Source organism: Fusarium oxysporum, chromosome VIII (genome assembly GCF_013085055.1).
Source record: "Fusarium oxysporum Fo47 chromosome VIII, complete sequence".
Lineage (NCBI taxonomy): Eukaryota > Fungi > Ascomycota > Sordariomycetes > Hypocreales > Nectriaceae > Fusarium > Fusarium oxysporum.
In genome coordinates this window covers 39289-67020 of record NC_072847.1, presented here as the reverse complement: position 1 = coordinate 67020, position 27732 = coordinate 39289, and the positions used below count along the sequence as shown (strand labels likewise).

Genomic DNA, 27732 nt, shown 5'->3' with positions numbered 1-27732 from the left:
CCCATTTTGTCTTCGTGTCTATTAGCCATAGCAAGCATTACTTTACACCTTATTATGGCTATCTTCTCGATAACTAACCTAATGGTTCTATTTTATTGCCTCCATTTTACTTTAATCTGGAAACATGGGGAACCCTAAGAAGAGTAAAAAGTATTATGCAGTCATTAAAGGGCATATTAACAAGCCTACTATCTTCTCATCTTGGTACCATTTACTCAAGGATAACTCCCAAGACAAGTTGATTAACGGCTCTCAGGGCAGATGCATACCCGCGAGTCCTTCTAAGCATAGGGGCTTCTACACAATTCATAAAGCACGAATATATATGGAACTAATAGGAGTAGACTATATCGAACAATTGATCGACGATGGAACAGACGAAACGGCACCCTTGCCTGACCCATATAACCATTATGCCGTCGCTAATGGTCCCAAGCCTGGTATTTATCTATTCTAGGAGTAGGTGTTTCCTTTGTTAGGTGTGTGTTTTCAGTAATTGCTAACAGGATTAGTGGACCCGGAGGAGCCAAAGAGGCCGTAAAATAAGTTTCTTTTGCTTGCCACAAATCGTTTAGAACATATAAAGAAGCATAAGAGTTTATTGATTATTGGAATAACACTTATACAGACAGATTGCAGAAGATTCAAAGTATGGGACCAACTTTTGAGACAAGGTCGGATAACTATTAAGCAGTTTTCCGAGGGCAGATGTCTTTATGTGAATTATTAGAAGCCTTAATTATTAAAGAGGAGCATAAATAGATCTCGGGCTATGTCAGAATGAGAATGTGCTTATCATTGTACACTATATAAGTTCAAGAACATATTATCGTCCTAAATTGTATTTATTAACCTAAAAATTCTAATTTATAAATTCTTTGGTATTCCAACTCCTAATATGAAATAATACTAGGAAGAGATTATTTAGGCATTTATACAGACTGATGCCTTATTATTAAAGCTGGTATAACTAGCTACATACCCTATAGCTTCAGAGATTTAGTCTTTAGGGAGAGTAGAAGATAAATAGTAAAGGCAATTAAGTTATAAACTAATATAGAATGAGTTAAGGGCAGGAGGGAAAGGGCTTAAAAGCCGGACCAAGCCGTGAATTGCTGCGGTGAACTTGACCAATAACGATAATTATGTATTGAATAGCGCTTCTGTAATATGATTGCGTAAAATTCTGAAATTGATCCTTGGCTAGGCTTTTGGTAGCTTATATAGAACATGAATTCATTATGTATTCCGTTCTATTCTCATAGGTATGGAAAGCAACTCTTTAAAGTAGTAGAGCGTTGAGGGATAAGCCCTATTTTACTTACCGCTGTAGCCTTGCCTGTTAACTAAGACTGATGTAAATTGTTGCACCTAATCCTTGACCTAATTATACTGGCTGCCTATTTGATAATTATATATAATGGTCTATGCTATGAAAAGCACCACGGGGACTGTGATTATAGTTTATAAAGCAGATAATATATGGAATTTGCCAGTTAGGCTTCGTTCCTATTAAAAGATCTATTATAACCCCCCTCGTATATATCTAGAGTCAAATACATTGAATTAGTTGCTGTTATAGGTAAAACCAGGAGATGGATCTTAGTATAGGTGTATACTCTGTAGGAGAGTTTCTTTTCTGCTGTTATGTTTAACATTGAATACTTTAGTTTACTTGACTAGAAATTGAGAACAAAAAGGAAGAAGGGAATAATGGCTGCATTACAGCACGTTACTTTCCTTTTGCTGCCTAGCTCTGGAATACGCGCTTATACATGTGTGACGCGCGTGCAGATCGTCGATTGAAATGGGATAAATCAGTCGCCATAGTATGGATTGAAAGGGAATAAACCGGAGATAGACAGGTGCTTGAGAAGTAGATAGGGGTAGGCGACAATTAGGGGTACACGACAATTAGGAATAGAAGAGTAGGAGATGATGCTTCAATGTGTAGAGGAAAAGCGCGGCAACCTCTCCTTTCATTTGGGGGACAAAAGTGGACACCAAACATGGAAGCAGTACGAGCCACAATCCGTTTCGCGATCGCCACAGGTCACCTGGAACAAAGATGACAACAACATCACTACTAACCTATCGACCATAAACTTATACCTACTAACGACTGCCCCGTGCAACCAGAAGCAGGCACCGCTTCAGCCGCCGAAGATAGGAAACTGAACACTTAGAGGAATTAGGCTTTAAGTTGACCTGCTATTACTAATAATTACAGGGATTAAGGGGATAAGCGATGACTAGGCTGGAAAGAATAAGATAAGAACCGCATGGGCTTGGCGAGATCAAGGCAACAACTAGCGAGATGTATTTATTTTTAACTTATAGAGCCCTCTGGGCAATGGCCTACCGGGAGTAATAGACTTGTGTGTGTGTGTGTGTGTGTGTGTAGGACTAGGCCATTATAGCTATTATATAATTAAACATAATATCAACACCTAGGAGTAAGATACGCAGCTAAGCTTCGGCCTCAGCAGAGCTCTCAACCGAATTTCTTTTCCATTAGCCAAGCAGATAATCTTAGCCTTAGACGAAGTCAGGCTATTATGCTATTATGCTAATAACTTCAAGTAATCGATTCCGGAATAGGTCAGGCCAGCAAGTATATCAGAGCCATGGTGTCATCTCGTTTAGGTTAATAACTCCAGCACGGCTATGGGGACTGCTCTCCAGGTGCAATTCTGGCATCTCCATCACGTTTCACAGCTTAAAACTTATTCTTCATTCACTGAAAGTTGCCTTTAGAATCTTAAAGAACACTAAGGGCTATTGTCTTCACGAAGTTTGGACCTGTCCTAAGAGCGCGCGTTAAAGACGCGTTGTTCGCATAGAATTCCGTAATCAAACTTTACATATATCGCGAAGCTTTAAGCTACCGCCTCAAACTCTAAGAGAATTATCCAGGGTCAGAAGTAGAGCGCCAATGGGACGATTAAGCGCCCCTGCCATGACTGAAAGTAGAGTCACGGCACTTTCATTAAGTAGCCCCTTTCAAGTAAAAGAGGAAAACAGGGGTAATAGCCCAATGAAGACGCGTCAAAGTCCTCTTTGACTTGAATCTAGAGCTGGAATAATGATGTAGTGAAAATGGGACGAACAATAAGGATGTAGGAACGAATTAAGACGTTCTTGCCTTCTAGACCAAACGCGAACTGCCTCGAGCCGGCAATCATGTGATATGTGGTTTCTTTTACATTGGAAGACTGGGACATTCTGTGGATGGAATTTTCGTTTGGTTAATGCTTTATTTTATGTGGATCACTGAGAGCCGGAAAAGGGCTGCTTGTAACCCAGAGGTCATTAGGCCTGCCTCCACTCTAAGAGAACTTTATCACGAGTACACGACCTGAATGACAGCTGATAGCGACCATTGGTCCCACCACAGCTGATTTTATTACTTGATACTTAGGAGGTAGCCAAAGCATCCCCTTTCTATCCCTTATAATCTATATACTGTCGGTGCTTATATCCTAGCCAGAGTGGCAAACACTCCATAAAATTGCATTAGTTGACCTATTATCGATGGCAGGCAGTAGAACCGGGAGATCTAGATTCAGAAGTCTAATATCAGTAGAGAGAAGAGAGTTTATCCTTAGATCGGATAAAAGATAGGTAATTACCTGGCTAACCCTGAGCGTATATATATATGTACTGGTTGCCATATCCCAGATCTTAACTATCTTATTATTTAAGCCTAATGCAACCTGCTGGCCATCCGCTAAGAAGGCTACTAAGTTTACCGAATCGTTATAGCCCTCAAACGTCTATACGCATGCACCCGTTGGCATATCCCAGGCCTTGACCTTCTTATCATTCGAGCCCGACGCGACCTGCTGGCTATCTGCTGAGAAGGCCACCGAGGTCACCGAGGTCACCGAACTATAATGGCCCTTGAGTGTCTGCAGGCATGCATTCCAGTCTGATTCCACGCTCGGCTTTAGCGTAATCTAGTTTGGCTTATCTTTTTCGAAGAGCTCTCTGATTAGGCTGCAGGTAAGACTAAATACGAGTGCTAATATATAGACCTATAATAGAGCAATCTCTATGGCCTGCTTATAAGAAAGAATAAAGCAGTATGTATTGCAAAGTAGTTCAGTTAATTATTATACTTCCTTGGATTTCTGCTAATATATTAGACTATTTAATTTATATATACCTTTATAATAACTTACTACTATTAAAGCTTTAAGCTTTTACACTGCTATAACCCCCGCTAATATATTATATAATAAACTAGGATATTTTAACTAATATAAATACTTCTTTTAAAGGAAGTTATAGATAGTTACTGCGTCCTATAGGTCTTTGTCCCTTATTTTTACCAGGGATTCCAAGTTATTAAGATAGTCTACCTAGAAGATATAAGAATATTATATTAAAGCTAATAGGTCAGGGTTAAGTAATAAGACCTAGTTAATAAGAAGTCCTAGGATGCCTAGTTTGTAAATATTATATTTAAGAGTCTCTAAGAAAGCCTCTAGTAACCTTATAAAGATAGCATAGTGCTAATATATAGCGCCAAAGGGTAAGATTTAGTTAAATGCCTTATTTAATAGGAAATCCTTAGTTAATTAATATATAAAATAAATAATACCTTTTTAAAGAGTTAGAAAAGAACTATAAGATTTAATAATTTCTTCTAAGTTATCTTAGTTAAGGTCCTTAAGTAACTTAATAAGAACCTTTAACTTATCTAAGGTTATAAGTTAGTATATAATTAAAGTAATAGCTAGGACTTCTTTGCAAAGGTTTATATCCTTTAAATTACTAATATGCCTTATTATTTAGTTATAAAGCGAATTAAGTCCTAAAGGGAATAACTTTAATATGTTAAGTATATGCCGTTTTTAGACCTTAGGATCTATAAGCACTTAATAGACTAAGGCTACCCAGAGAAATATATTATTAGCATTAGAGGTTAAGTAATCCTTAATAGTATCCCTTGTTTCCTTATTGTATTTCTTATAGCATACTAATTAATCCATCTTATATCTAATATATATATTAATAGCTTTAGAGATTAAGTCCTTGTTTAACTCGAGGGGCAACCTAACCTTCTGCTTTGCAGTGTTAAGTTTATCCTTAATATCTGGCCAGTTGCAACTAAATATAATCTACTTAATGCAAGATAAAGGACTAGATAATAATTAGATAATAAAATTAAGAAGCTAGGTTTGATTAGTAATATACTTATTAAGGGCGTTAATAACTAAGAGTATATCTTTTAAAGTTAGGTCCTTTAGTATATCTATAAGTATCTTAACTAGAGATACCTAGATATTTATGCCCTAGAAGAGTTTCTTGCCTATAACATCATGCTTAGACCAGAGGTATAAGATAAGCGATAGTTGCTAGATAATAAGGAGATAGGTAAGGCCATACAGCATAGATAATATATTACTTAGTTAAGTCTTAGTGGCCTGGCAGAAGAAATAGGAAAGAAAATAATTAGATCCCTCCTCTAGCTTGTTAATAATACTGCATAGGAGCATGGTCTTGCCTTTGCTAGGGTTACCCTTGATCCAGAGCAGCCGGCTCTGCAGATTATTGCGAAATTACTAGAATTTAGTATGGTTAAGAATCCAGCGATAAGAGTCCCTGAGCAGGCCACCCTTCGTGACTTGGATTTGCTTCTTATCCTCGCGTAGGTCAGTTATATGCAGATCCTGCATATATTTCTTATACTTAGCGTCTTAATATCTCTTCTCTTGCTATTATATTTAATCCTAGATAGCTAAATAGATATCTTAGAGATTTATCTTTAGAGCGCTTATGGTATTAGTGAGTTTCCGGAGATAGATCTTACTCTATTTATTATTATATTAACCACAGTTGGTTCCAATAGCAGCCTCGGCTTTCTAGATATTATTAAGCTGGCTAGCCTAGTTATCTAGTCAGAATACATCCCTTAAGACCATGGCAGCCTAGTTATGGTGGTAAAGGCAGATGCTTTTTACTTAATATAAGAGAAGTTTCTTATATAGCTGCATAATATGCTTCTCTAGTTAGACTTATAGCCTTACAGAAGATTACTCTGCCTTATTCTTATCGAGGAGTAGGGACACCAGGTTCTAGTACCACTCTATTCTCAACAGGACATAGGCAATGCCATTATAATTACAGCATGCCTCGGTGACAGGGTTCAAAAGGATCTAGCAACTGTTAGAAGGCGATCATCCACCGTTCTCTTCGGTTAGGAAAGCAGATCACACACCTCTAGTCTAAGGCAGACGCCAACCCAGGCGATGGCGGCTTCCGGTGCGGCCTATATCGCCTTATCTACTATCCCCCTCACCGCTTGCACTGCTTGCAAGCCTTCGTTGATTCCTTGCTTAATGGACGCTGCTTTCTGCATCCGGTCTAGTCCATCCCGGACTAACTGCTGTATTTGGCAGCATCTTGTCTTACGAGCCCCCTCTATTTTATTTTCGGTTAATTCGCAAGTAACAGAGCTCAGGTCCTTTCGGTAAAGTCTAACTGATAGGATCTTCTCGTATACTTCGACTAGTTTGGGCTCGCTCGCTTTGAGCTCGTCGTAGGCCTGGTTCCAAAGTCGCTCCTATAGATTCGGCAGCGGTGAGGTTTCGGAATCCGTCGAGGTAGGTAGAGAAGGCGTTGGCTGAGATATTGGTCGAGCTGCTGGTTCAGATGCAGGCTGAGACGGTGTCGGCGAAGGTGATGGTGAAGGAGCCGAAGGAGACAACAGCTTTTTGGCCTTGGATTCGACTTTCCTAAACCAGCGAGGCGCCATCTTCACTTTGAAGAGGGCACCTTGGCCTTGCGAGATATGACGGTATCAGCGAGATGGCTTCTGTTCGGATCGATGCGTCGGGACGACAAACGGATTGTCATCACTGACAACTTGGGCATCAACATCTTTGCGGGATTTATTGTGTGGGGAAGGGAGGCGTTAGCAGCTGAAAGGGCCCCTGTAGCCAGGCGCAGCTTGTGAGTCAGGTAGGATTGCTAAGTAAAAGGGATAGCTGCGCCAGGCTCATAATAGGGCTCTACTGTGTTCGAAGTGGAAAGTGCAAGGCAAAGTATCGCACTTAGCGTGCTTAAAAGGGTTAAAGCGAATGTGATGAGCAGCAGCAAAAATGTATTGATTGATTGTTCAGTTGTCTCGTGCGGGGTATTCCATCCCGCAGAGTTACTTAAAGCATATAGCTAGATTACTAATACAGTTATTTCCCGAAGCCGTGAAGATCCTGCGTACCCTACGGCACAAAGCAAGCGAGCGAGCGAAGAGGTAACAACTAGCAGGCACGTGACTTTATGAGTGCATAGTCATTTGTTAGATTACGCCATGTGGGGACCCTTCCTCCATCTCCGGCATCAAGGCTTCCCTGTACCATTGTGTCGCAGGCCGGGCATGGTCTCAACGAGCCTCAGGAACAACAGCCCTTAGTAATCAAGCTGGGTGATTTACAGTAAAACCTGTGGGATGGAATACCCCACACAGAAGATAGAATCAATCAACTCACTACTGCTGCTCATTCTGAATGACCCAACCTTCAATCCATTGTGCGACACGTGGCTAACGTTATATGGCGTTCAGCTGCGCCGGACGTTGCAGGACGGTGTCACCTGCTCAAACCCGCCTACTGAGCCATCCGGCCGGGAGCAGGTGAAACACCAATAGTGCCGTTGACGACTACCGGACTGTTCTGTAAGAGGGCTGCACGGGCTCCCCGGTTCAGGTTGATGGGAGTGTGGATCCCTAGATCGAAGGGATCCAAGGCAGCGGGTGGGATCGTTGAAGACGAAGCCATCGCCGCGGCTTGCGACTGCGCAAAGCGCAGATTGGAATGTTTGTTGTGCACTTGTTAAGGATTTACGTGTAGACAGGGCCACTTTCTTAACATTTGTATGCCAAGAAAGTGTGATGACAAAGGAAGGTGAAGACGCGACGCGAATTGACGACGACTGGTCGAAGCGTCGCAGGGTAAGCATGATCTTCACGGCGTCAGGAAACAACTGCATTAGTAATCTAGCTGTATGCTTAAATAACTCTGCGGAATGGAATACCCCGTACGAAGAACAACAATCAATCAACACATTTGCTTTTAAGCGATACGAAGCTTTGGTGGCCAACTGGCAAAAAGTGCGGCAGAATTTGGTACGTACCGGTGCACTAACACCTGAGATTTGGGCCAATGAGAAGCGCTAAAAGTGCGGCACCCGTATCAAAATGGGTTGGCACCCCTATCAATTGCCTTTTTCTTATTACCGCTATAGCGACGAATTTCTTCGCCTTTCTCAAGAAGCTTGAGAATAACATAGATGCATAACGATTCCTCACTCGAAATTCTTATATAGCCCAACTGAAAATAGCTGTAGCTATTTTCTGATTGTAGTTATTTAATTAGAATAGCAAGCTTCGTTATATAGTAACAGTATGATATTGCTGTAAACGTTTCTTAATTGTTAGTGGCATTGTACTGATTCTGGAAGCCTTTTTGGTCGATGATGTGGGGATTATTTGTCATCATGCACGATATGTTGAGCCAATCATATTGTACCCTTGGAGGGGACGCCCACCTGTCAGACGCCACGAGCCCCACAGCCCTTAGGTAATCACAAAAGTACGTGCGGGGTACGAAAAGTTCAGCTCGAGACGCATTTTCATCAAAACACCACCTAAATCAGTATCCCTTGAGTTGTGTTGAACCTCCCACCAGGTCACGGCAGGGGGTTACAGCCAATTAAAATGCGTCAGTACAAAGATACTTATTGCCCCCCCTAATTTAGCCTATGATAGAAGTACCAGCAATCTCTCGAGTTACAAATCGCTACATCACACTGCTCACATCCCCAAATTGACTGGCGCCATGATCTTATTCAACTGGTCCCATCCATCTGAGATTACCGCCATTTTGGATGGTAGGGGCGCTGGTAAAGGCTACAGCATGCACGCATTCACCGAGGTTGCCTAAACTCCAAAATACCGGAAGCATTCCGATCCGGAATCATACATCTATGTTGGCAGGACTCTGAAAGAGGTACCCTGTTGAGAGGGTAGTAAAGTGGGACATTCAAACAGATAATGCAGGACAACGAGAGAAACTCAGACGCCAGCGTTGCACTAGAATACCAGTAGTTCTGATTTATATCATCAAATCATTCATTAGAATACTCTCACTCTCGGGTTGAACTCTACCTGTCCGCCATCCGTAAACCAACTGCTTCCAGTGGCCATGACATCCAACGTTCCCAATAAGAGCCAAGCAGATCATCTACCACTCCAACAATATCATATCCCCATCCTTCCATGAACCAGGAATCATTGACTAAATGCAGCAAAGCACCGTAATAAGCATATAAAACAAGGGCCGGCGGTTGTCTCTGATGCAGCAGCGTAAAGTATCGCTCTGGCGCGAAGGGTACAAAGAGGAAGGCTCCTTGCCAGGTCCTGTTGAATACCGAATTCCCAGGGGTTTCTGCCTCCATAGTTGAGAACTGTGCCATGAACATCCTGATTTTCCTAAGTACATGTAAAGTTTCTTCGTATATCGATGCATCAGGATTATCCTTCCAGACTTCCCTCGTCTGACAGAAGAGCATGTCGTTCACATCATCTATCAGATCCGGATCCATATCCTCCCAATTCCCAAGATTTAGGGCTTCTTTTAACTGACCGTCTGCCAGGTGATAGAAATACGGTGTCAGTACGGTCTGGACACCTCGAAGCATGGGAACCCATCCCGACCCCAAGATGCGATCTTTGCGACCGCCCCAGCTCGATTCATCCCAAAGGCCTTCGCCCAGTCGGCCTGATGCCGCAAATACGTACAGAAAGTTAAGAGATGACCAGACGAATAATGCATCAGCCATCTCCTCACTGGACTGTGGAATAGCCTCATTAAAGCCCTGCAGGCCTTGACTATGGTAGCTTGCTGCTTCTGCTGTATACCTCAACCTCTCTTGAGGCTCGAGATATGCGATGTGCAGTGCAGCCAGACCAAGGAGAGCTTGCATCACAAATGGATGCCTAAATGCGATCTTGGGGAATATGACCTGACAGATAACCGATAAAGCCGAGTTCTTGTAAACATCGAGACTAGTTGAGACTGTCCAATGGTGAAGCAGAGCTATGTCCTCTACTGCATAGGTAACAGATGGTCTGTCGCGTGGCTGTACTCCAAGAACTGATTGATATGCACTTAACACCAGACTTGGAATAGGTGCAATTCTCTGGGACCGCCTCAGAGGTTGCGAGGAAGTTGACTCGGGTGAGGTTTCGTCGCCATGTTGCGTAGCTGGTGATGCAAATGCTATCCCTTGAAACGAAGGGTATTCGCATTCAACTCCACGACGACGACAAGCTCGACATTCAGGCTTCTCCTCGGTACACTGTAGCACCAATCAGTTCCAAGATTGACACCGCCACATACGAGCCACTAACCTTGACGCGCCGTCTTCTGCAATCGAGACACCCTGTCTTTGCTTTCTTGTGTGGCCTTCTGGGCTTCGATCCACTTCTCACTGTAACGACGTCATGAACCTCGGAATCCATGACGACCAATAACAGAGCCGCGAGGCAAGGCTGGTAGCTGAACGAGATTGCCTGCTTAAATTTTGACTTTTGGATCCCATTTGTGTAGGTAAACGAACGGAAAAAGAAAATTTGTTTGCGACGGATGGAACGAAGGTGCAATTACACTGAGGCGGAGTCAAGATTCAGGATGAACGAGTTGAACGAGATCTAAACGAGATCTAAACGAGGTTGAGGACTTAAACGAGGTACTACGAGGGTGAAATCTCTGCTGATTGGAGATGATAATTCAAGCAATCCACTGAACTTACTGTACCAAGGTTAAACGAAAACGCGTCGCATTATTTAATTTTCATCCATGCCAACCTAGACCACTCTTGATTTTTGCCGATATTCTTCCGAAAAATCACCCATAGATTCTACACTTTCTATCTATATGCATTAATATGGTAAGAGTATTATGATCCCAGCGGTTATATCATATGTACCCCATAAAAACTCCACCTTAATAACCAACCAGAACGGGACCAATAAGTATAAGAAGGATAGCGCTCTAGGACTGCATTATTCTAGGATTAATAATAACTTTATATTATATTACTCCTATATAACTACTATTAGTATATAAAATATATTTATTTATACTTTTATAAATTCTAGCTTACTAGCTATTAATAAAATTTCTTTATATTAATTAAGCCTAATATATATTATATTTATTATTAAAAGCTATAATACTTTAATAAGCTTAGTATTATGCCTTATATAATCTGCTAATAAGAAACCTAGTATAGCTTAGTTTATTTATAATTAAGAACTAATTATTATATATTAATAGCTCTTATTTAGATTATATTATATAATACTAAGTAATATTAGTGTGATAAGTAGGGGCAGGGTTAAGATGGTTATAAATATCTTAGTGAGATTTTAGTTATAGGTTAATACTATAGATAAAAATCTATAATAAATCTGCTACTATAAAAGATAATATATAAGTTATATTTAATAATAGCCTAGAATATAATTTAATTACTATTACTTATTTTAGATATTTTAGATCTATATTATATATTTCTTTATACTTTTTTTCCCTTTCTTAGAGGTTTTCTAACTCTAGACTTAAATATTACTTAGTATATAGCAATTAATAGGGGGGCATAACAAATTAATATACAGGCATAATCCTTAGGGGGGCATGACTTTTTGTAATACCTGATTAGGCCAAATTCTTCTAGACCTATAAATACCTCTGTGCAAAGGCAGTAAAGCCAGCTCGCTTAATAAGCCCAGATCTATTATTACTACAGCAGCAATCAGGTTAAGGGAGTGCTTAGACAGGCTTATATTCAGGTATTAGGCAACAAAGCCTTATTCTCAATAAAGGAAAAATCTAATTCCCTTATGCCCTCAAAGGCAGTTATCTACTTATTTACTCTTACTACTATAGAAGGAAGAATCTCCTCGTTGCTGCTATGCAGCTCCTATTAACTCCTCCGTCTCTGAACGCTAGGTTGCATAGTATAGGCCGATACTTATTTCCTAACACTGCTCGCTGAGGGAGGTCTATTCGGTGGTAACAGTGGGCTTCAGCCAGCTTATTAGCTCCTGTAACTGTTGTTTTCGGCGGCGTGATTAATCGCTAGGACTAGGACTGCGGGTTCCACGTCTTAGATTTCTCTATGAGCCGGAAGGAGACTCGGATCGGGATAAAATGAAGATCCTAATCATTGAGGGTTAGGAGACATAGTAGATAGGAATGGAGAGAGCTTAGTCGTATCGCACCAGCTGTTAAAGGAGAGCAAGGCTCGAGGTACTAAGGAGGTTCTAGCAGAATTCTGCTAATATTAATAATTTTTTTTTAGATAAATCAGAGGCCATAAAAGTCATGCCCCCCTAAGGATCATGCCCGCGTATCAATTCGTTATGCCCCCCTATTAATTGCCTAGTATATACTATTATAACCCTATAAGTAGCTTACTATTATAGCTAATCCTATTAAGAATAACTAAATATATATCTTTATTACTTAATCTTAGCTAACCTTACTATAAGTAATTATAGATAATACTCTTAATATTTACTTTTCTTAGTGCTAGAATATTTTATATTTTATTTTAATAATTATCTAAATAAGACCTAGCTTTAAGAATTATTATTATAAATACAGAGAAGGAAATTAGAAAAGATATTAGCTAGAATCTAGCTTTTATTACTTATAATACTAATAGTAATTATATAATATTAATATAAATAAAGGTCTAAGAATATATAAGTATATATAGCTTAATTAAACTATAGTACCTTGCATAAGCTAGATATTATAATATCTAAAATTATATTATCCTTTATTAGTATATCTATCCTTTATTTTACTAATACTAAAGACTAATAGTATTATATTTAACTAAATAGTTAACCTACTAAACTAATACAATATTAAATAACTAAATATATAAATCTTACTTTATTTAACCCTGCTAATAAATTAACTAGGATACTAGGGTTAGGAGTAAAGTTATATCTAGTCTAAGAATACTAAGTCTAGAGATATTATATAATATATAATAATTATATAAAAATTATAACTATGCATTAAGGTTTATTAGAGTTACTTCTTTCCTTATTTAATATATAAGTTAAGATGTTTTCCCTAATTTCCTCTGCCTGCTAGCTTAGTGCTTAAGGTAACTTATAATTAATTAAAACTCTTATAGGAAAGCTATAATATTTATAAGACTAAAGAATTTATTATTTAATATCTCTTAGCCCTTAGCTATAGTATAAATTAAGTATTAGGTATCTTATTTTACTTTATATTATTATTATAATTTTAATATTTAATAGTAGAATATAAAAAATAATATTAATAAATATATTATTTTATTAAAGAAATTACTTAGCTTATTAAGCCAAAGAAGGATAAAAGAAAAAACCCCTCTAATAAGAAAGAATATTAAATAAAGTATATAAGTATTAGTAGTTATATTAGGGTTAGGGTTAGGATAGGGTTAGTATTAACTATCTAAGCTATTTTTGCCTTGGTGTTTTCTTTTTAACTAAGATATAGCTAATAAAAAGGAGTAGAGATTTTTCTAGAAGAAAATAATAAGGAAATAGGAATATAAGTAAGAAAATAAGAAATAAAGGAGATAAAAAGAAAGGTAATAAGAGATAAAGAAAAAGGTAAAGAGAGATAAAAAGAGATAAATAGGGAAATAAGCTAAAATAAGAGATATAGCCTAAAAAGGTAATAAAGGGAGATATAACTAGAAAAGCTAATAGAGAGAGATTTAGCCAGGGAAAGCTAAAGAAAAGGTAAAGAAAGAGGTATAAGGCTAAAATAGCCTATAAGAGGTCTAAGAAGACCTTCTAGAGGTATTCCAGACTAACCTAGCTAGGCCTATAGGGATCTCTTTGGCTATGGAAGCTGCTAAGTATTATAACCCTAGCAGTTATATTATATATACCCTATAAAAGTTTATATAAGATATTAGCCCCTTAAACGGCTATAAATTAATTAAAGCTAGATTACCTTATAAATAGGATTATAATACTTTAGGAACTATTATAATCTTGTGACGGTTGGGTTTCCAAACAGGTAAACTAGTCCGTACTAGGTTTATGTTTGCAGATAACGTAGGGCGTGATGCTGAGCGATGCGAAGTGTCACGTTTCTTAATGATCAAGTAATGCGTGTTAGGCTTATTGATGTAAAGATGCTTTATTGATAGCTGGTGAGCTAAGTTCTATGAAAGTGCAAATGAATGTGTTCTATATACTACTGTGTGTGATGTGAGGACGACGATATGTGCGGACGCTGTCGTCCTTGGGACGCTTCGTTCCATGGGACGACGGCGTCCCTACGCTGGTCGTCCCTGCATGGTTGCATCGTGATTGGTTCTTGAAAGGAGTGAAATTGTGGGGTACACGTGACGTAACCGCTGGGGTCGTAACACGATCTCTCCCCTCCGTTGGGCCTCGTCCTCGAGACCTGCATACCCTGTCCATCCCGAATTTCACTTGGTGCGTTCTAACCTAAACCTTTCATCATCATGTCGCGAAATGTCTGACCGTGTCTCCAAACAGTATTCTCGCAAGACCCACGCGGAACGTGAGTTAGAAAAATTAAAAAAGGAGCGTGACGTTGCCAAACTTGCTGAGTCCGTTGCGTTGTCCGGCGAGCAAGCGGATATGCCGTGCACCCGTTGTTTTAGGGCAGGTAATGGGGACAAATGTTTGATGTCTCCCGATTCCAGTCGTTGTAGCGAATGTGTGCGCAAGAGAAAACCTTGTGATGGTACGCGGGTGGCGTCCTCTCGTGAGTTCTTTTCTGTGTTTTCTTGTTTGTCGCTGATTGCTTTTAGTATCTTCCCTTATGAAGCAGGAGAAGAAACTGGAGGTGGATGAGGATGAAGCGAGCGATGACCTTTTGAAGCTTCATGAGGAAATGGCGGCCTTGCAATCTCGTCTTGCTGCGGCTGCTGGGCGTCTGTCTCGTATCCGGAAGATTCGTGCTAGGGTGAAGGAGAAACGTTCTGAGGCCACTCGCCGTGGTCTCCAAGAAGTCGAGAAGGAGGATGGTATCTTGTCCATGTTGGATGCTCATGAAGATGCCGTGGTGCGTGATCTCCAGGTGGATCATGTTCCTAATGATGTTGACTGGTCTTCTCTTGGTTTGGGGGATGATTTTCTGAACGCATCGCCTTTGTTTGATTTTGGTGAAAGTTCTTCAGGAGCCGCTGGGCACCAACAAGGTGCTTAGTTGGTTCCCACGTATTCTCGCTTTCTGGGTAGTTTTTCCATTTCACCAAGTATTCCTTTCTGCCGTTTTCTTTGCGCATCTTCCTGATTTCTTCTGCTTCGTATACCTCTGGTCCTGTGATTTGTCGGGGTTCGTTGCCGGTCTTGACATGTATTGTGTCGGCGGCTGATTCTAACATCGAGATATGGTAGATTGGGTGACATCTGATGTTCGGGGGTAGATCTAATTCGTATCTGTCTTCCCCTGTCTTCCGTTTGATCTTAACTGGTCCTAGGTACTTGTAGTCCAGTTTGTGACTTGGTCGGTCTGTTTTGATGTTTTTGGTGGATAAGTAGACCATGTCCCCTTCCTTAAAGGTTGGTCCCTTCAACCTTTTAGGGTCATAGTGTCTCTGCATCCTTTTTCTGACGAATTCTAGCTCTGTCTTGAGTTCGTCGTGTATTTCCTTCAGCTTGTCGCTTGCGATAATGGCTGCGGGGTTCACATTCTTGGGTTCTTGAGCGTCGTAGTACGCGTTTGGGGTGAATCCGGCGTTTGCGTCGAACGGCGTGAGTTTCGTACTTTCGTTGTAGGCGGTGTTGTAGGCTAGCTGGGCGTTCGGTAGTTTCTCAACCCAGTTATCCTGTTCGTAATTGATGTAACACCGAAGGTACTGTTCTAGCACTTGGTTCATTCGTTCTGTCTGTCCGTCTGCCTGTGGTCTGAAAGCCGTTGTGAGCCGGTGTTTGACTCCCATGAGTGCCATAAGCGATTGCCAAAATTTAGAGGCAAATGTCGGTCCTCTATCCGATAGGATTTCCTTGGGTAATCCTCGTTCTCTTACTACCCTGTCGTAGAAAATGTAGGCCATGACTTCTGCGTCCGTTGCCTCTCTGTAGGGTAAGTAGATTGAGAATTTCGTGAGTCTGTCCACGATAACCATGATACTGTCGTAAAAGATTCCGGTTGAGGGGTCTTCAGATAACGGTAATTTAGTTATGAAGTCCATAGTGATTGAACTCCATGGTCGTTCTGCAACTTCGATTGGTTGTAGTTCTCCGTAGGGTTTGTGTCGTCGTGCTTTCGTTCTAGCACAGACATCGCATTGTTTGACAACCTCTTCTACTACCTTTCGTGTCGTGCGATATCCTTGCTGTAATAGCCGTTTCAGGGTCTTGGTGACCCCTGGGTGTCCATGTAGTGGATGTGCGTGGAATTCTTGGATAAACTCTTGTGGATCTCCTGGAATTTCTTTGGTGTCTGCTGCTTGTATCCATCCCAATGTTTGCATTTGTTGGGTGAATCGGTATTCTCCCTTTTCGTTCTTTTCTAGCACTTGTTCTCTTGCTTTGGTAGTGCCAGTGTCGTAATCTGGTCGTCGACTGATTGCGTCTGCTCTTCCATTTTCGGATCCCTTGCGGTGGATGATTACAAAATCAAATTCGCATAGGTACTCTGCGTAGCGTAATTGTCGTCGGTTGAGTTCGTGTGTCGTGGCGAAGTACGAAATATTTTGATGGTCGGTGTAAACCTTGACCTGATGTCTACTTCCCATTAAGTAATGTCTGAACTCCTTGAAACAGTTGACAATTGCTAAGAACTCCTTGTCGTAGATTGGATAGTTAAGTTCTGCTCCGTGCAACTTGTGTGAATAGAAGGCAATAGGGTGCAATTTTCCTGTGTCGTCTCGTTGACCGATTTGCCCTCCTAGTGCGAAATCCGATGAATCCGTCTCTAGTTCGATTTCCTTGTCGGGATCGAACATCGCTAGTACGGGTTCGCTGAGGATTGATTGTTTGAGCCCGTCGAAGGCTTCTTGTGCCTTGTCGTTCCAGGTGAAGGGCTTATCCTTCTTCGTAAGTTCTGTTAAGGGGTTCGCGATCTTGCTGAAGTCCTTAATGAATCGTCTATAGTAGTTGGCAAAGCCTAAGAAGGCTTGCGTTTCTTTGACGTTGTTGGGTACTTTCCATTCTGCTACCGCGGATATCTTCTTCTTTTCCATTCGGATTTCTCCGGGTGTGATGGTGTGTCCCAGGAAGTCTACCTTCGTAACGTGAAAGTGACTTTTCTCTGGTTCGACCAATAGCTTGGCGTCTTGTAGTGTTTTCAAGACCTTGTGGACGTGTTCCTTGTGTTCTTTTTCGTTGTCCGAGAAGATTAGGATGTCGTCCAGGTAACAGACTACAAAGATGTCGAGGTATTGTCGAAGTACGCTGTTGATCATCCGCTGAAACGTTGCGGGTGCGTTGGTGAGACCGAAAGGCATTACCAGGTATTCGAACAGTCCGAATCTGGTTCTGAACGCCGTCTTCCATTCGTCTCCTTCCTTGATACGGATGAGGTTGTACGCGCCTTTAAGGTCTAGAGCTGTGAAGATCTTTTTGCCTTGTAACCGATCCTTGAGTTCCGTGATGAGCGGAAGCGGGGTTCGATCTTTGATGGTTTTCGCGTTGACCGGTCGGTAGTCGATGACGGGTCTATCCTTTCCGTTTTTTTTTGGTACAAAGAACATGGATGATGCTGAGGGTGAACTAGATTCCCTGATATAGCCTTTTGCTAGCATCTCGTCGATGTATTCCTTCTGTACTCGTAGCTCTTTTTCGTTGAGCGAATACAACTTCTGAAATGGTAAGTTGTCGTCTGTGAGATTGATTTCGTGGTCCCATTGGCTGTGTTCGGGGACTCCTGTTTCTAATTCTTCTCTGAACAGTTTGTCGTATATCCGGTATTCTTTCGGAATGTTTTTTAGTCGGTCCTGGCTTGTCGTTGGTGGTTCGTCCTTTCTTGGATCTTGTTGTTGGAGAATGCCTAGGATTTCTGTTTTATTTCTTTGGCCTTTCTTGTGCTTGTGTCGTACTCCTTTTGGAGGTGGTGGAATCTTTGTTCCATGCCGGTCCACGCTTTCTCCTTTAGTCGTGGATTGAGATCTCTTCTTGCTCATCGTGATCGTTTTACTATCGCTGTCGGGGTCACTGGGGAAAGTGATCTGGCCGGTCCTCCAGTCGATGTGCGGGTTTTGTCGTCTAAGCCAGTTCATACCAAGTAGAATGTCCATATTCTCTCCCAAAGGTATGATGTCGAAGCTTATCCCTTGATTCTTTCCTCCGATACGGACCTTGAGGTGATCAATCTCTTGATCCACAATACCGTTGTTGTAATCAAAGTACTGTCCTTCCGCATTCACAAGTCGGTATGACAGTCGCTTCTTCTTCCATGGTAATCCTAGCTTTGTGACTATTCTTGGGTCGATGAAGTTCTTCTTTGCTCCACTATCGATCCATGCGTTTAGCCATCTTCCCTTGATCTGAGCTCGTAGCACTAGGCGATCGGGTTTGTTGTCTTGTGTGGCTCCCAGAGCACTTGTAGGTACGGGTCTTGTCCGTCCTTGTCTGGCGCTTTCCTGTGGCTCTGTTGTTACAGGAAGCGTATCTCTTTTCCCGAGGCGTCCTTGTGAGTTTGTTCGCAGTCGCTGTCTGCGCATTCTTCGCCGTCGGTGCAATCGTTGCTGAATTCGTCGTCGAATAGTCGCTGTTGAAAGCGTATTTCCAATTCTTCGTATTGTTTTTCAGATGTCTTTAGACGTGCTTCATATTTTTCGGATTCCGTCATCTGTCTGTCATGTAACGCTCCGATGTTTTCGAGGTATAGTTGGTGACATTTTTCCGGATCCGTACATCCTTCGATGTGATCCACCTCGCTTAGTTCTTGTCGTTCTTTCATGAGTTCTAACTCATATCTGCACCATCGTCGCCATGCTTTCTTTTGTTCGTCTGTTGGCTTCCCTCTGGTGTCGTGAGGTTTTTTGAAGAATTCCTCTATGGCTTCGAGTTCGCTGTCTGGCATCGTGTCCTCCGAACTGGTGTCGTCGATTGAAGCCTGATCGAATCCTTCGCCGAAGTCGATGGATTTGAAGGTGCTTCCTTGTTTCGCACATTCTTTCAAGGTCAAGGCTTCGAGTTCTTTTTCAACTTCTGTGATTTCCAGCGTCATTTGCTTGATTCCTTCGCAGAGGTTCTTGTTCTTTTGGATCTCGCGATAGTACGGCATATGGAACCGTAATTCCACTACTCCGAGATTTTCGTACCATAGGTGTACTAGGTATCCTTCTGTTTCAGTTGCTAGGTAGGGCTTGTCGTTCGGTGTGCCAGGAATCGTCACAGGAAAGCAGTCGTTGTCTTCCTTGTTTTGTCTATGTTCCTTACACCAATGATATTTGCATGAGAGCCACGATAGTTCCTCATGTTCTGAATGCGTTGGAAATGTTCTTACATCGTCCTTGACGTTGAACTTTGGTTCCCTGTGGAGTGGGTTTGTAGCAGTGTCCATGTGGTAGGCGCGTATGTTCAGGGGTGCGAGTTTGTTTGTTTCGCCATGTTCTCTGGCTTCCTGGGTGTACCTGTCTTCGGGTGAGGTCCACATCCTGCTGCCTGTTTCGTCGAACAGTTGTTCGTAGGGTTGTTGCCATTTCTGTTCCAGGCGTTCATCTTGTTTGCGGAGGTATCGTGCGGTTTCTCGTGCTACTCCTCCTCTGTGTCCCATGTGGCGGGATTGTCGATGGTGGTAGGTGCGGATCTTTGCTCCTGCCTCTCGTGCCTTTTGGAATGCCTGCTCGGTGTCTTGTAGGGTGACTCTAACTGGGATATCATCCACTTGTTTGAGTACTTCGGGTTGCTTGCCCTTGTTAGGGGTAGCGTCCTTCCCTTGTAGACCCTCTAGGTATTCCTTTGTTCCTTGTTTTGAGAGTCTTTGTTCTCTCATCATGCCTAGGGTTTCGGTGGGTGCATCTTGTGTGCTATTCTTCTTGTCTTGCTTGTATTTTCTGTGTCGGGCGTTTGTTCGTTCTCTGTATTCAGGATCGTCGCGAAGTTTCTGTTTTCTCCTTTCGTTGTATTCTGCCATCCTTTTGCGGTATGCTTCTTCGTCTCGCATCCTTTGTGCATGCCTTTCTCTCTGGAGTTGATTTTGGATTTCCCTAGTTCGTGGTTCTGGTTTCTCTTTGTTTGCTTCCTCGTAAGTGGGAAATATATCCCGGGGCTCTCTGATTGAGCTGTCCGGGTGCGGGTTCCATTCTTTTGCTGGCGTGTAGTCTTCATACAGGGCGGTGGTTTCCGCCATGTCGTACAGACTTCGTGTCATTCCCAGTGTCTGGGTCTTGATGGCCATCTGAGGGTCCTGTTCGTTAGTTGCTCCTAGTGTTTGCTTACCTCGATTAGGGTCTCTAGGTTTCTTAGGTTCCGGGCATTTGCTGGCCATATGTCCCATCCTGTTGCAATTGTAACACCTGATTTTGGACATGTCGCGGGGTCTTCTGTTGTTGTCTCGCTGTGTGGCCCCGAGGACCATGGGTCCAGGCTCAGTTCCGTGTTGAGTGTCGACGTGTCTCTTGCGTCCTTGATTGGCATTTTGCTGTTTGGTGTTCCACCGGGGGTTGTATGATCCTCCGTGTTTCTCAGCCTGTTTTTCTTTACGTCGTTCATACTGCTGGTTGTCGATTTCTACAGCGATGCTGGCAAGTTCGTTTAAATCCTTGGGCTTGGGCCTAATGTTCACCATGGCATCCTTTACTTCGGACTTGAGTCCCAAGTATACCTGTGCCATATGGGCCTCTTCGCCCCAGTTTAACTTGGCTGCCTGGTAGCGGTATTCAGCTAGGTAGTCTGCAGCTGATCCTCTTTGTTTGAGTTGCCGGATCTTCATTTCCGCCATTCGTTTTTCGTCCATGATTCCGAAAGCATTCCTGAGTTCGGATTCGAAGTGTTCGTATTTCTCATAGACATATTTGGTCATTTGCTTCCGTTCGTGGGGTGGATTATTGACATAGTCGCGGATGATAGGCTCCATCATTCGTAACGCCTTGTCCTTGAGGAATCCCATCCCGTGTCGAACCCTCAGTTCCTCGGTGGTGAACTGAATCGGGTAGTACATTTGGTAACTCCGAAGGCTGGTGAGGAATCCTTGTAATTTATCGGCGTCGCCGTTGAACGAGTCAGGCTGACGGGGTCTAAGGATCTCTCCAGGGTCTTTTCCGGTAGCAGTAAGAGCTGCGGTGTGTTCGATATGTTCCTTGTACAGCTTCTGACTGTTCTCAGCTGTTTTTCCGAGTGACTCTGCAATCTCGGCGAGGTCGGCCACCTTCTTCTCCAAGGCCTCGATCCTGTTTTGCGCGATCTTGGCGTTGTTTTTGGCGTTGTCCAGGAGGGTGTCATGCTGTTTTCCCAGGTCACGAAGTCTTTTCTTGAGCTTCTTGACTTCGTCCTCATGGGAATTCGGATGAATAGGAGGACTCTGTATCTCGTCCTCTTCGTCCGTTTCCATTGGGACCTCCTGCAGTTCCTCTGCGAGGGGTCGTGGTTCCTCAGGGGGAGTAACGTGCTGGGCACGTCCTGCGGTTGAAGGGCGGTTTGGAGTAGCAGGTGCCATTGCGTGGATATTGCTCAGCGTTACGCGGTACGGTCTGAACAAGAGCTATCAACGTGTGACGGTTGGGTTTCCAAACAGGTAAACTAGTCCGTACTAGGTTTATGTTTGCAGATAACGTAGGGCGTGATGCTGAGCGATGCGAAGTGTCACGTTTCTTAATGATCAAGTAATGCGTGTTAGGCTTATTGATGTAAAGATGCTTTATTGATAGCTGGTGAGCTAAGTTCTATGAAAGTGCAAATGAATGTGTTCTATATACTACTGTGTGTGATGTGAGGACGACGATATGTGCGGACGCTGTCGTCCTTGGGACGCTTCGTTCCATGGGACGACGGCGTCCCTACGCTGGTCGTCCCTGCATGGTTGCATCGTGATTGGTTCTTGAAAGGAGTGAAATTGTGGGGTACACGTGACGTAACCGCTGGGGTCGTAACAAATCTAGGATTACTATAATCTAATTGCCTTAGTAATCCTCTTAGATTATATATTATGATTTATGCCCGTAATAGCGCTGTAAGGCTTCTATAAGGCAGCTATAACACACCCATGATTGCTTACATAGCGATTATGGCCTGATCTTTTGCCCTGTGGTTTAACGGCTTGTGTAACCGTTACATGATAATCGCTGTTAGCAGGTGGCCCGAAGGTCAAGGGTTCGATTTCCCCTTCCTTTGGTATAGCTGCTCACAAGGGTGCCTACGTAACGCAGAGGGGCACTGCGGGGTACGCCTTGGGAGGTTGGCAGCTGCACCGCACAGGGCTTGGTTCCCCCTGTGGCGGCCGGCTTCAGCGGGCTTCGAGGACGAAAGCCCCTAGAGAGGGAGCATCGTGTTACGATTCGTGCCCGTAACAGCGCTGTAAGGCTTCTATAAGGCAGTTATAGCACACCCATGATTGCTTGCATAGCGATTATGGCCTGATCTTTTGCCCTGTGGTTTAACGGCTTGTATAACTGTTATATTATACTTAGTATATAAACTATAGTTATTAGTATTTTTATAGACTTAGCTTATTAGCTATTAATAAGACTTCTTTATATTAATAAGCCTAATATATATTACTTAATTATTAAGAGATATAATAATTAACCTACTTAGTATTAATACCTTATATTATCTATAAATATAAACCTAATATAAATTAGTTTCTCTATTTAAAACCTTATTTATTATATATTAATAGCTCTTATTTAGAATATATTATATTATATTTATCTTTTCGAGTTATATTAATAGTTTTAATTACTATCTAGGGTTTATTATCCTTTTTAACTATATTAATTTTCTTTCCTTTAGGTATTGGCTTATATTTCTGGTTAGTTTTAATAGGGTTTTTATATTTTTATTTATAATATCCTTTCTTATTATAGTTATAATAAGTAATTTAGGATTTATCTTATTTCGTTATTCTAATGGTTATAGGTCCTGCGTTAGTACTATATAAGGTATTATTTTATTACTTCCTTCCTTAGTTGGCAGCTTACTGCTTAGTGTTTTATTAGGGGTTATATAATCCTCTGTGCTTTTTAGCTTATTTCTCCTTGTATTATTTATACTACTAGTTATTAATTTCTATAGTAATATTAGTAAGTTTATTTAGGTCCTTAAGTTTAGGTTTAATATTTACTATGGCGTTTTTAACCTTAGACTTAAGTCCTAAGTATACTTATGCTATATAGGCTTCTTTGCCTTAGTTTAACTTTACTACCTAGTAATAATATTCTATAAGGTAGTTTACAGTAGATCCTCTCTATTTAAGTTATTAGATCTTTATTTCTACTATTTATTTCTTATTTATAATTCTAAAAGTATTTCTAAGTTTAGATTTAAAATATTTATACTTCTTATAGATATATTTAGTTATTTATTATTATTTATTAGGTAGATTATTAATATAATTGCAGATAATAGGTTTTATTATTTATAGTACTTTATCTTTAAGGAATCCTATTCTATATTACACCCTTAGTTCTTTAGTTATAAACTAAATTAGATAGTATATTTAGTAGCTTAAGAGGCTAGTAAGGAATCCTTATAATTTATCAGCATTGCCATTAAATAAATTAGGCTAATAGGGTCTAAGGATCTCTTTAGGGTCTTTTCTAGTAGTAGTAAGAGCTATAGTATACTTAATATATTCCTTATATAGCTTCTGACTTTTCTTAGCTATTTCTTTAAGTAAGTCTGCGATTTTAATAAGATTAGCTACCTTCTTCTCTAAAACCTTAATCCTATTTTATATAATCTTAGTATTATTTTTAGTATTATCTAAGAGGATATTATATTATTTTCCTAGGTTATAAAGTTTTTTCTTAAGTTTTTTAACTTTATCTTTATAAGAGTTTAAATAGATAAGAGGGCTTTATATTTCTTCTTCTTTTTTATTTATTTCTATTAGGACCTCCTATAGCTCCTCTGCAAGGGGTTATAATTCCTCAGGGGGAGTAATATACTAGGCATATCCTATAGTTAAAGGGCAGTTTAGAGTAGTAGGTGCTATTATATAGGTATTACTTAGTATTATATAATATCGTTTAAATAAGAGCTATTAATATGTAATAGTTGGTTTCTAACTATAGATAAACTAAGCTATACTAGGTTTATTATTAGCAGATTACATAGGGTATAATACTAAGCTTATTAAAGTATTATATCTCTTAATAGTAGATTTAATGCATATTAGGCTTAATTAATATAAAAAAGTTTTATTAATAGCTGGTAAGCTAGAATCTATAAAAGGCTAATAAATATATTCTATATACTAATAGTAATTATATAGGAGTAATATAATATAAGGTTATTATTAGTCCTGGAGCGATGCGGTCTTAAAGCGCCGTTAGTCCTGTATTTATTAGTCCTATCCTGGTTAGTTATTAAGGTGGAGATTCTTATGGGGCACACGTGATGTAACCGCTGGGGTCATAACATTTCCTACCTTTTATACTACCTATTAAGCTATTATTATAAAAAGTAATATCTAAGGAGGTTTTAGAGGAGCTAGGCTTACTTCTTTTAACTTAGAAAATATTATCTTAAAGCTTAATATATAGTTATAGACCTTAATGCCTCCTATAGAGGTCTTAGCACTTTTAACCTCCTAGGCTTTAAGGACCCCTAAGATAGTATTAGAGGCCTAATTATATTTTAAATATCTATAAGTATAAATTATTAATTATAAGAGCAGCTCCCTAGAGTTAATTATCTAAGCTATTAAGTATTTTAAGCAGGGAAATAGTATTATTATCTATAAGGTGGCCTTATTAAAGGATAGGGTTTAATAACTTAAATATAAGAATTAGATACTAAGGCAGTACTAGAGGGTAAAAAGAACTAAACTATAGAAAGGAGGGCCTTTAACTATAGAAGAGGCATTATAAGCAATTAATTAGATAGATATTAATATATAGGTAGCAGCTAAGTCGTTAAGAAGTAGTAGTTGCAGAGGGCTAAAAGGACTAAGGGTTATGTATTATGGTAAATGCGGTAAGGCTGGGCATAATGCAAGGACCTGTCAGGAGGAAATAGAGGTCAATATGGAAGAATATAGCAATTTGTTTTAATTAATCTGATAGATTGTGATATTTTTAGGAGTAATCTTATTATAAAGGTGATAAAAGGTGGCTCACTCGCTTATATGGCTTACTTGCTTATAAAATACGTTATTGACTTATTTAACTTACTTGAAATACTTGACTTGATATTTGAATTGAGGTCAGCGCTGTGGCTATCATCCTGCCTAATCAAATAAAATTATGACTAGGCACAAGAACGGCATCCACACCGCGAATTATAGGAATGAATTCAGCTCCGAGTATCTTATCATATTGTGTTGACGTCGTAGAGGGACAACGGCGTCTGGAGCTTGTCGAAGTGGGTTCGACATGGCGAAAGTGTACATGATGTTGCATACCAACCACATGAAGAGCGCTTCGCTGTTCTGCTCGGTGATATTGGCGATCTCCTTTTGGAAACAACGTAGGGCCTGGCTATAATGGTAAACGCCAGCCATCCACATGGACTTTTTCTCAGGCGTATCGTTGGAGACGATGTGCAAAGCAGCGAGGCCCATCATGGCGTGTAACACAAAAGTGTATTGAAAACCGATCTGAGGAAGTATTGCTTGCCATATGTAGCAATCCTTGGGCCATTTGGACATGTCAAGGCTGGGAGATAATATCCAATGGTGAAACAGACGTAGATCACTCAGTCTGAGTTCGGCGGACGAGGCATGATCGAGAAGGTCAAACAGCGTGGTCTTGGGGGTCGGCTCTGATTCCCGCGAGGGTGACTGAGAAAAGCGGAATTTCCCAGGAGAGTCCGGCAAGGCTGGTATCGACGTGGATGGGCTGGTTGTAGATGCTCGTGCAAGCTGGTTTGGGTACTGGCAGCAGACACTTGGTCGCACGCATTGACGGCAGCTTGGACGCTCCTCGCTGCACTGGACAAAAGCCTTGAGTAAACTGGTGGTGACGAGAAGGCGCGGGGGAGTAGAGATAAGCTCACCTTGACACGACGTCTTTGGCAGTCGTGGCAGCCCGTCTTGGATTTCCCGTGTGGCCTGCGTATGGGACGTGGTATCGGCGGAGCTTCCTGGTCCGACATGATGGCAATAGCTTCTTATCGAGTCGTATTCACAAGTAGATGAGAATCAAAATTGGTAGGGAGATGAACGAGGTAGAAAAGAGTGAGGAAGAAAAAGAAGCATTGTCTCGCTCTAGACTTGCATATGATGAATGAATTCCGATCACAAGGGGGGCTTGATGCATTGACCATCTCCCATTCGTTGCGTCTCTCGCTCTTTGGCAAGGCAGCCTCGTTTAGCCTCGTATAGATTCGTTTAGAGTCTTCGCTTAACTTTTAGCTCGTCGTGTTAGCTCTAGCTCGAAACGAGATGGGGGCCCCATTGACAATGACAAACGCAAACTTTGCATGGCAAGGCTAGCAGCTCCCGATACGGCCAGGCAGAACCCTTCTTGGGAGCTGAGAGCGTATTGCGACGGTTGACATTCGGCTTGAGCTGACTCCGAGAATATATCGAGGTAAACACCACGTGGCATGCATCATGACGGCGATATGCCCTCCTTGACCGTAAATATTGCGGATATGGTCTATTCAGCAACCAGAGCCCCCTTTGCAATGCAGAGTGAACCTTCTCGACTAACTCTCGTCGTGGTCTACGCACCGGCCTTCTACCGTGATGCTTCAACTTGACTGCTATTCAGGAACTTCTGACGATCCACCAACTCAAGCTCCTCATCTTCGATTCTCAACGCCTCTGGATCGGGTTTCCCCTCGACCCGCTGAACCCCTTTTCTCTCAAGGAACTGCACTACGCCTGCACCTATTGATAACACAAAGGCTAGACAGAGAAACAGTCCCACAGACCAACCTGGTCGATTGTGCCGGTTGTAGCACCACATAAACATGGAGAGAATAACCTGGAATATCGTGATCAACAGATTCAATCCAACGACTGCCTGCAGTTTCCACAGTCGAGTCGGCGTGGCTCGTCGCCCAGACGGTGGTGGCTCTGGAACACTTCGTACCGGATAAGGCACTATGTCTAGAGATGAGGCTTGATGGAGCCAAGCCTCAACTTGGAATGGGCCTATGTGAGCGGGTAGAGATTCAGATCCAGGAAGTCGAAACCATTCCCGGTATGCCGCAGCCAGCTGGCGCAAGGCCGTCGTGTCTTGTCTCGTCGTGTACTGCAAAGCTTTCCAGACCTCGATACACCGTCGAGGGGTGAGCCAAAACGCCGGTATGCAGAACAGGGCATTGAGGATCTGTGAGTCTATTTCGATCCATTTTTTGCGTGGGGAGTTGATGTCATCGCAGGTCGGATGGCACATGGCTGGTGCCGCGTTGCACATTAACAAAAAGATCATTCCTCCCCATGCTACCACGTTGAGGTAGTAAACAATGAGGAGAGCCTTGAAAATGGTCATTTGCCGAAGCCACGTCACCGCAACAGACAGCCAAGAGGCCGAGGGACCTGGAGCGAGTTCCATGTGACTGTGTATATCCTCATGAGAAGCATTTTCTTGCTTGAGCGGGTGCAT

General features: G+C 41.6%; 5 protein-coding genes across 5 annotated transcripts; 1 reads left to right on the top strand and 4 right to left on the bottom strand.

Moving 5' to 3' along the window:
• Positions 1 to 124: 124 nt before the first annotated feature.
• Positions 125 to 457, top strand: FOBCDRAFT_142173 (uncharacterized protein; the record flags this gene model as incomplete). Its single annotated transcript, XM_059608138.1, has 1 exon — positions 125 to 457. One exon carries the CDS (start codon positions 125 to 127, stop codon positions 455 to 457), a length of 333 nt encoding a protein of 110 aa, XP_059467698.1.
• Positions 458 to 5843: 5386 nt separating this feature from the next.
• On the bottom strand, positions 5844 to 7128 carry FOBCDRAFT_228626 (uncharacterized protein). The gene is made up of 3 exons (XM_059609783.1): positions 6675 to 7128; positions 6296 to 6530; positions 5844 to 6164 (listed from the first exon to the last, which is right to left on the bottom strand). Exons 1-3 carry the CDS (start codon positions 6761 to 6763, stop codon positions 6084 to 6086), a joined length of 405 nt encoding a protein of 134 aa, XP_059467697.1. The 5' UTR covers positions 6764 to 7128; the 3' UTR covers positions 5844 to 6083.
• Positions 7129 to 9134: 2006 nt separating this feature from the next.
• FOBCDRAFT_186973 (uncharacterized protein) lies at positions 9135 to 10815 on the bottom strand. The gene is made up of 2 exons (XM_054706365.2): positions 10418 to 10815; positions 9135 to 10365 (listed from the first exon to the last, which is right to left on the bottom strand). The coding sequence occupies exons 1-2, from the start codon at positions 10526 to 10528 to the stop codon at positions 9169 to 9171; spliced, it is 1308 nt and encodes a 435-aa protein (XP_054562340.1). The 5' UTR covers positions 10529 to 10815; the 3' UTR covers positions 9135 to 9168.
• Positions 10816 to 25410: 14595 nt separating this feature from the next.
• On the bottom strand, positions 25411 to 26272 carry FOBCDRAFT_186971 (uncharacterized protein; the record flags this gene model as incomplete). The annotated part of the gene is made up of 3 exons (XM_059608644.1): positions 25411 to 25485; positions 25518 to 26108; positions 26174 to 26272. The coding sequence occupies 3 exons, from the start codon at positions 26270 to 26272 to the stop codon at positions 25411 to 25413; spliced, it is 765 nt and encodes a 254-aa protein (XP_059465525.1).
• Positions 26273 to 26859: 587 nt separating this feature from the next.
• Positions 26860 to 27732, bottom strand: FOBCDRAFT_141337 (uncharacterized protein; the record flags this gene model as incomplete). The annotated part of the gene is made up of 1 exon (XM_054706361.2): positions 26860 to 27732. One exon carries the CDS (start codon positions 27730 to 27732, stop codon positions 26860 to 26862), a length of 873 nt encoding a protein of 290 aa, XP_054562336.2.

What these genes read in the sequence shown, in the direction of transcription:
- FOBCDRAFT_186973 (XM_054706365.2), bottom strand. Translation starts at nt 10,528, where the DNA reads ATGGATTCCGAGGTTCATGACGTCGTTACAGTGAGAAGTGGATCGAAG. An exon ending in GCAGAAGACGGCGCGTCAAG is followed by an intron (nt 10,366 to 10,417) that starts GTTAGTGGCTCG and finishes TTGGTGCTACAG; the next exon opens with TGTACCGAGGAGAAGCCTGA.
- FOBCDRAFT_228626 (XM_059609783.1), bottom strand. Translation starts at nt 6,763, where the DNA reads ATGGCGCCTCGCTGGTTTAGGAAAGTCGAATCCAAGGCCAAAAAGCTG. An exon ending in CCATCACCTTCGCCGACACC is followed by an intron (nt 6,531 to 6,674) that starts GTCTCAGCCTGC and finishes GCTCAAAGCGAG; the next exon opens with CGAGCCCAAACTAGTCGAAG. An exon ending in TGCAAGCGGTGAGGGGGATA is followed by an intron (nt 6,165 to 6,295) that starts GTAGATAAGGCG and finishes AACAGTTGCTAG; the next exon opens with ATCCTTTTGAACCCTGTCAC.